Genomic DNA, 8,999 nt, shown 5'->3' on the forward strand with positions numbered 1-8,999 from the left:
CTAACTAGGCACTATTCAGCTTGCATGTGTACTCGCCTCCACACTTCTACGAGCACGCTCACTGCCACAGCCTCAAGCCTTCAACTTAACTACATGCATGAACGAACTAATGCGATGAAATAAACATGATGAATTTCTAGACAACAAGGTTTACTCTAACACTGTCTTCACGATATTGATGATGTGCGCCGTCCTCGCGACCTCTGTGGCGCCATCCCCCGCAGCACGGCGATGGCATCCTCGCGAGCTCAACGCCTCCGGGCTCTAGTTTGACGAAGTAGACGTCGGTGGCATTCCAATCGAGAGCCACTCCTCTGTCCTCCAGCTCCAAAAGGATGAAATAGACGGCGGGCGTCCTTCTGGCGAGCTCCACGCCACGATCCTCTACGGCACCGGGTTGATAATGTTGCAATGTGCGTCGTCTTGACGAGCTCTGCGAGTCCATACTCCCTGGCATGGCTTTCGCGTCTCTGGCGAGCTCCACCCCTCCATACCCCGGCACCAGCTTGCCGAAGTAGACATCAACGATGTCGTGGCGGCCTCAACACCATGTCCTTCACGGCACCCGCTTGGTGGAGGGCCAATGTCGTCGTGTCCAAGAGCAGACACCAAAAAGGAGTCTGGCGGGGCAGCACGCCAGCAGCACCACTGGTGTGCTCGTCTTGAACGATGGCCTTGAGGACGGTGGCGGCAAGCTGCGAGGTCACATGCTCCGCCCACGTCATCTCTTTCGAGAACATGAGCTTCATCTCCATGGCGCCTCTCGGCTTGGTCCTTTTTTTTTAAAAAAGGAGGAGGACCTCCGGCCTCTGCATCTGGACGATGCATACGGCCACTTTATTAATTATTCTCACAAGACCTTACAAAGTCATATAACAGTAAGACTAAAGCCACCGTCTAAGCAACAACTGTCGCTACACCTATCCAATTGATGAAGGGGCACTGATAGCCTGAGCCTAATACCAAACAGACATCGCAGCCAGACCTAACATCTAATACCTGAGGTCCCAAGCAGGACGTCTGCCGGGTATGGGAACCCACCAGTCCAGCGTGCTCCTCAACCAGGACGCCTGCCGTGTATGAGACCGCCGCAGCCACTTGCCACCAATCCATCTTCAGAGATGTACTGCTGCATCGACCTTTCCCGGCTAGCTGCCGCCGACGCCACCACAACGCCAACAGCGTCTGCCTCCTGCGCGAGTCCATCATCGCACATCAGACTCCTAATCTCCAGGGCGCCATGCCATCGAGATCTGTCACCATCCATGTGTATGATGAAGCACCGCTCCACCAAAGACGTCGTCCACTGGTCCCCCGAGCCAGCGTACACCTCCAAGAAAGACGCCCCCAAGGGGGAAACGACACAAACGCGCCGCCGTCTTCTGATCTGTCCATATAGGGTTTCCCCCGGAGGTAGCAGATAGTAGTCTAGAACTTCTCCACTGCGATGCCTTCAAGAAGGGAACGACGTCGTGAACGCCGCCATTGCCGACTTTGGCATCTAGCCAAGAGCAGGTTTTCACCCAGATTTGTTCGAAGAACTCCATCCAAGTTCTTGTGCACGGACCGCCGCCTTCTCTGTCAGAGACTAGATCAAAAGGATCCAGCCACCGCCGCCAGATCCATGCAGTCAGCACCGGGAGATGACGACAGTCTCCCTGTACCAGAGCTAGCACGAACCGGAGCAGATCGAGTCGGAGAAGATGATACTCCTGGATCTCCGGCAGACCAGCGAGCCGCCGGCACGACCGTGTCCAGATCACCGGCCACGCCGGGCCACCGCCACCCCCCACGCCGTTCGGTGGTCACCAGATCCGGGACGAGCCGGAACCGGTCGGAACAAGGGGCGCTCCGCCACCCAGCCATGGGGCCGCCGCCCTGGCCACCGCTGCCCCCTGTGCATCCGGCCGATTCCCACCGGCACCACCACAGTCGCCGCCGTTGGGACGCCCCGCCGCCGTGGGCCGATGTGGTGGCCGCACCTCCGCGGATCTGGTTGCCCGCGCCACCCATGGATCCGGGGGAGAGGGGAGAGGCCCTCCGCCACCGCGTCGCACACACGGGCTTTGCCCGGTGCCGACTACCTGCGGCGGCGGAGGGGAGGACGGGGCGTGGGAAGGGTCGCTGGCGGCAGCAGAGGCTGGCCCCACGTGTTGCCCGCGAGGGGGGCGACGCGAGAGGGAGAGGGATGGCTTGGTCCTTCTTGCTCGGCTGCTAGATGCGATGACGCCGGATGCATGTCTTCTGCTCTCCACTCTGCGTGGGTCGGCTGCGTGGTTTTGTTGTTCTTCAGGGATGTCCTTAGGTATCATGCAAAATAAGTAGATGAAAACACATAGAAGAAAAAGATTATTGTATGGTTACATGCGGGGAGTGACCGCACATATTTCCACGGCCGGCGCATTCGCCGTTCATCTGATCTCCACGACGCTGCCGCCACGAGCGCGTTTCTTCAGCGTGTTTTCTCCTCTCCTCTGCAGCGTACCTTGGTGCGTGAGATATGCTTGTGGGCTGGCTGGATGTCTCTTGCTCGACGCTGCCGCCTTGGCGCGTCTCCTCTGTCCCCCTCCCCTCATGTATGCACCTATGTTTATAGGCAAAAGATGGGGCATCGGGAGCAGCCAACCCGACGAGTATCGCCGAGTCGTCTCAGCCGAAACTTGCTCACTTTAAAGTTTCCTTATATTTTGTCAACGCATCCGATGGATTTTCTTCTTGGCGTGCAAGCCAGTACAAGAAAAGGAAACAAACCTGATACATACTCTCTTACGCGGCGCCTTCCAATTTTTTTTTTTTTGCATGGTACAAATAAAGATCATAGTACAAGCCATATACATACCGATCTGGCAAAACTGAAAAGATAGTAAAACGCTATCCTTTACACAAAGGAACACCAGCCAGGAAGTAAAATTACAAATGAGATAGAAAAATACTTTGAGTTGACACCAACGCCCGTCATCTGTGTCTCCGGCACCATCACAGCAGCAATCATAAGAAAAAATGACGGATCACCTCCATACCGAGCTCGAAGCGGCTCCATCACTGATATCCAGCTTTACTGATATCCAAGGCGGTTCACCAAAGACGAAAGCATTACCGTTGAACGAATCAGACTAGGGCAACACCCCGGACATGCTATCAAACTCTAGATCTGCCCCACACCCCCACCCACGTGGAATATGTGTGCATGGTTAGCTAGACATATCGGGTATTCTTTTTTTTTTTGCAGGAAACATATCGGGTATTCGGATATGTATACGCGCGCTTGCCGGCTGGCCGTAAATACTCGAGTACATATTTGTATGGGCTCGACGTAGGTGCATGCATGCACTGGGCTAATTCTAATTTGCCAGCCATTAGCCCATTAACACATTGGCTAATAGTAGTTCATACGCCTACACATGCAATATAGGCGCGTACACGTAGGCACTTCTTGCTTCATGTGTACAACTAAGGTTTTTTTTTTTCAAAACTATCTTGTTATTTGAAGAAAATTCGGAAACTACAGCATGCTTTGGAGAAATATCAAGTCTAGCACCCTGTCGGCCAGGTGTTGGCCGAAAAGGGTGTTTTCGGCCACCTCTAGGCCGAAATAGGGTTTTCGGCCATGCCTTGGCCGAAAAGATGCAAAGCTGGCCGAAGAAGGGTGTTTTCGGCCACCCTTTGGCCGAAAAGGACTTTTTGGCCTAGTGTAGGCCGAAAAGTACTTGTTGGTCAATCGTAGGCGGAAAAGTACTTTTTGGTCAAGTTTAGGCCGAAAAGTCCCTTGGGCCACCTTTTTCCGTTAATTGTTGGCCAATGTATTTTCCCGCCAACCCCTTCGTTGATGCAGCCCTCTTGCCCTTCGACGATGTGGTCCTTTTGCCATCCGTCGATGCAGAACTATTGCCCTTCGAGGATGGAGAACTCTTGCCCTTGGACGATGAAGAACTCTTGCCCTTCGACGATGCAGAACCCGGAAGCGGGGCATGAAGATATCATCTTCGTCCTGGCTCTCCTCAATCCATAAAGATGGATTATTTGCTGAAAGCCTTCTGAAAGTTTCACTCTTCGGCACCACCACCTTCTTCCATCTTTCATGCAACCTAAGAAGTTGGTGGGAAAATGCATTGGCCAACAGATAAGGGAAAGGTGGGCCCAAGGGACTTTTCGGTCTACACTAGACCAAAAAGTACTTTTCGGCCTAGTGTAGACCAAAAAGTACATTTCGGCCTACATTTGACCAAAAAGACCTTTTCGGCCAAACAGCAGCCGAAAACAGCCATTTCGGCCAGCTCAACCACTTTTCGGCCATGGCAAGGCCGAAAACCCTACTTCGGCCAACAATTGGCCGAAAACTACCTTTTCGGCCTGCACGTGGCCGACAGGGTCATAGTTTTGCATTTTTTTCATTATGCGCTATAGTTTCCGAAATTGCTACAAAATACGTCATACTTTTGAAAAAAAATCACAACTAAGTATTATTAGTCTAAGTCACAATTTACACAACTTTTATTTTTGCACTATCCTTCCTCCTTATTTTGGTACAATTCGTAGTGCAAAAAAAAAATCTCATCGAACAACACTACAGGTGCAAGCAAAAGGATGTATTATGTGTAATATGGTTAAAAATTTGGTCAAATTATAGTGCTTCGAAACACAGTGGCAAATGGAGCGTACAAACATTCAACACCTTAAAAACATTGTTACAAATATTGCCTCAGCTTCCCCTTTTTGTAGGATTTTGTAAAAACTAACTTGGTGAAAAACACCCTACGCTTTACGAGACCGGCCTAGTACGAGCAGTTGCTCCGCTACCTCCATCATCGTTGGTCTTTGGTCTACATCAAGGCTAAGGCATTCCACGACTATATCTGCCAGACTATCAAGAAGCTCCAAATCTTTTGTTATTGCAATTTCCTTGTCATAAAACTCAGTCGTTTTCTTCTGTTTCTTATGTGCTTCAAGAAAGCCTTTTACCAAGCTATTATTCTCAGAATGTATGGCCCTCCTCCTACTAATAAGCTCTAGGATCACAATTCCGAAACTATAGACATCACTTTTTTCAGTGAGTCGGCCTTCTTGTAGATATACTGGATCCATATAATTCATGTCGCCGATGACTTGTCCAGTGTGTTGCTTGTCTCTCTGAATCAACTTAGATATGCCGAAGTCTGAAATCTTGGGAACAAAGTTATCATCCAGGAGTATATTTGCTGGTTTAACATCACCATGTAGAATTGTACTATTTGTTTTTGAGTGCATATAAGCTAGACCGTCCGCTGATTGTGCTGCAATACTTAAACGTGTATCCAAGTTGAGGGCCACCTTGTTATTACTGTTGTGAAGGATGTCAAGGAGGCTACCTTGAGAGATAAACTCGTAGACCAGCATAGGGGCATCAACTTCAAGGCAACAACCAATGAGCCTGACAATGTTCTTGTGAATGACTCTAGATTGGATGATGACTTCATTTGCAAATTGTTCACTCTCTAGCACACTACCATTAATCGGCTTCTTTATTGCAACTAATTTATTGTCAAGAAGGCCCTTGTAAACTTCACCAAAGTAACCTTTTCCAATTAAGTTACTACTCCTCAAAATTGGCTTGAGCTCCCCCTTTTTGAAAAGTTTAATGACATCTGCCTTCTCTAATGTAGGGCCACCATTCTTTTTGTAGAATTCTTCCGTCTTCTTTTTCTCTTTGTGAAGAATAAGAAGAAATGATAAAACAGCCATCAGAAGAATACCGCCAATGGCACCTTGATGGACAAGAAACAAACTTGATTAGTACATATCACTAAGTTCACATTTACAAATCTATCAGGTATGTTTAACATAATAAGTAAAACGTTTCATTAGTTGATCTACTAAGAATCTAAAACAAGTTTCCACTAGAATTTCAGAAGAAAAATGGATCTAAATCAAGAATGGAAGGGGTTGAAACTCGGAGGGAAGTGTGCAGAAGATGATGGAAGCATGTACTCCGTCTTTGCGAAATTACAGTGCATATAAACTGTAAGATTTTGTAAATTTTGACGAAGCTTACAGAAAAAATATCAACATCTATATGCTGTATTAATACGGATTCATCACAAATTATATTTTCATATAATATATATTTGGTATTGTAAATGTTTTTTTTTTTTGGAATTTTTGTCTATAAACTTGGTGAAAATTTACAAAGTTCGATGTTGGAGAAAAAATTATGTGCTCTATAATTTGGCAAGGCAGGAGTAGCTCATACATTGCAGTCAGGTTATTTGTAGAAATTAAGCAGTATCCATCAAGTGATGTACACGCAGTGCACCTATCCAATACATGTTTCTATTTGCATATGGAATCAAGCTCCTTGTTGAAAACCATAACTGAAGGTGAATGATCTAGGTGACACAAATTTTGGTTTATAGTTTGGACTTCAGATCAACGTTTTTGGTGATGTGGCACACCCGAAGGGTTTTGATTCTAATAGAAAAGATTCTCACCCGGGGTGCTGTGTACTGATGCATACATAGTTACATGCATGTACACGCACATACAGTGGAGTGCAGTAGTAGCTTAGTACTTACCCACAGCCGCCTTGGCCGCTGGAGTGAATATATCTGAGCAGGTTCCCGCTTTGCCGTCGCCTTTCATCCCGAACTTGCATGGACAGTCATAGCCTCCGAGCCTGTTTTTGCAGATCCCGCCATTTGAGCAGGGATACACATGCGGGAGCTTGCATTCATCAATATCTGAAGAATCAACACTTCCGGGAGTTAACCAATGAGTTCAGCAATGATGTATATATATGTACCATGTATGTATGCATGCATGCATGTATGTACCTTGGCATCCGTGAGTGATGTAAGGGTTGCCAGCGTAATGGTCCCAGCACTTGCAGATATAGCCAGGAGTATGTGTTGAGTTGGCGCAAGAGCTGTTGCCGCTGATGCAGGCGTAGTCCGGAGGGGGTGGCTGTCCCTTGGCCGGACACGAAGTGTTCCCGGCGGCGAAATCGAGCGCGATGTGGACGCCCCGGGGGAACCTTTTGAGTAGCGTCCTGTTGCCCTCCATGTCTGGCGTAGAGAAGTTGTACCATGACTTGTCCACCAGCATGGCGTAGGAGCACGGGTAGTCTTCCCACCGCTCGTTGGGGACCTCGCCCTTGACAGAAAAGCTTAACAAGTTGCCGAGGTTGTTGTCCGGTGGGATGGTGGTGTGGCAGCAGCCCCTCCCCGTGCACGACCCGTTTGTTGGGGTCACACTTGGCAGGAGATTGCGTGCACGAGCACTGCAGGCGAACATGACCGTATACGGCCACCTCAGCGGAAAGTCGATGAAAGTCACGAAAGCATCGACTCTCCAGCCGACGCCGACGAGAATATTGCGCGTCGCCGACACGGCGAACGGCGTGTGGGCCAAGTGAATATTGTAGATCGCGGAGAAGGTCCTGTTGAGATTTGTGCTGCAGAGGTACGAGACCGGGGCGTACACCCGTGCCTTGCCCGTGGCGACTGATATGCTCACAAGCTCGATCGACGAGAAGGACCAATCGCTCCCGTTCTCGGGATCCAGTGGGGACGACGACAACCTGGATATTCTTTTGCCAGCAAGGAAGGCGCGAGGGGGATACGAGGAGTCGTTGCACACGACCTCGAAGCCATGGCGGAAGCAGCCGCGGCCGATGCCGAAAGGGAAGGGGATGCTGATGTGGCCGCACTTGTCACGGCAACCTTGCTGCTGCTCAGCCGCGGCGGCCAAGATGACTAGTTGGATTACTGGCAACCACAGCCGCAGTAGTGGGTGGGAATGGAATTGGGAATTTGGGGTGCTCATGCTGCTCTACTCCCTCTATCGTGTCTGGCAGGTTGCAAGGAATCGTCTAACTTGGGCTGCACATCCTCCCTCCCTTAATATATAGACGGGATGACAAGTAAATAGGCAAAAATCATGGATGTAGATGCTTTTTTCATATATATATACACGCGCAAACACTCACTCCTATCGACGCACACACGCACACCCTACCCTTGAAATAAATTGAAGATAAATGCGAGCACCAGGATTTGAACCCTGTTAAGGGATACCACCGTGCTCTTAACCATGCAACCACATGTTGGTTCGCGCATGTAGATGCTTTTAAAGCTTGTGTGGTTACAAGTTTTTAGTTTTTCTGTCTTTTGCATTTTTATTCGTGTCTTAGAGCATCTTCAAATATGTACTATAATTTTTCTCTACGAATAAAGGTATGCTATAATAGGGCATTAAAAGGACAGTTGTTGAAATAAATTATGTAAGGCTAGTTACAGTGGAGAGTAAGTTAGAGTAGCAACATGCATATGTTACTACCTTCATAGTTTGTATGATAATATAGAGACCTTCATTTACAATCACATTGTAGACTCATTTGGTTTTTGTTAATGCTATGTGTGGTAACACAATATGTTACTCTATTCATCTTTCTCCTTGTTAATTACTTGCCACACATCACTATTTTGCTTATGTGGCATGCATGTTACTACTTATATTACTCCCACTATGAGTAGTCTAAGAGCATCTACAATCACAAGTACCAAATTCCGGCCCTCAAACGCCTGCGGGCAGTGACCGAACAACACACAAATTTTGTCCTCCGCAACTGGATCCACCATACGGAATACTCAAATCCGTATTAGTCTAATGCAACGTACGTACTTAGCTTAACACATGTCATCCGACTACCAAAAATTGACCACTCATGAAACACATGGTATCATGGCAAGTCGTAGGGAAAGTTTGACATGTAGGGTTGCAAACGATTCGAGTGTCAGTGAGTTGGATTAGACTCAGCTCTACTTATACTATAATTCGAGCTCGCTCAAAATCGAGCTGTAGAAAATGGCTCGTGCTCAGCTTGTGATGATTTGGAGTCAATCTCGAGCTAGTTTCAAATTAAATAAGATAATTTTATTTATTAATCTATGACAAATTTTCAAAAAAAAAATAGGCCACATCGCAACATAAAAAATCATATATAATTCAATTTATTCTCTGTACGT

General features: G+C 47.9%; 1 protein-coding gene across 1 annotated transcript; it reads right to left on the reverse strand.

Annotated features, from left to right (window-relative positions):
* Positions 1 to 4,656: 4,656 nt before the first annotated feature.
* On the reverse strand, positions 4,657 to 7,850 carry LOC123083165 (wall-associated receptor kinase 1). Its single transcript, XM_044505284.1, has 3 exons — positions 6,807 to 7,850; positions 6,549 to 6,713; positions 4,657 to 5,741 (listed from the first exon to the last, which is right to left on the reverse strand). The coding sequence occupies exons 1-3, from the start codon at positions 7,795 to 7,797 to the stop codon at positions 4,753 to 4,755; spliced, it is 2,145 nt and encodes a 714-aa protein (XP_044361219.1). The 5' UTR covers positions 7,798 to 7,850; the 3' UTR covers positions 4,657 to 4,752.
* Between the last annotated feature and the right edge of the window lie 1,149 nt (positions 7,851 to 8,999).

This window comes from Triticum aestivum, chromosome 1B (genome assembly GCF_018294505.1).
Source record: "Triticum aestivum cultivar Chinese Spring chromosome 1B, IWGSC CS RefSeq v2.1, whole genome shotgun sequence".
NCBI classification, from domain to species: Eukaryota; Viridiplantae; Streptophyta; class Magnoliopsida; order Poales; family Poaceae; genus Triticum; species Triticum aestivum.

Coding starts and splice junctions, on each gene's coding strand:
- LOC123083165 (XM_044505284.1), bottom strand. CDS start 7,797: ATGAGCACCCCAAATTCCCAATTCCATTCCCACCCACTACTGCGGCTG. Junction 6,714..6,806: donor CATCACTCACGGATGCCAAG/GTACATACATGC, acceptor TTGATTCTTCAG/ATATTGATGAATGCAAGCTC. Junction 5,742..6,548: donor AGCGGCCAAGGCGGCTGTGG/GTAAGTACTAAG, acceptor TTGTCCATCAAG/GTGCCATTGGCGGTATTCTT.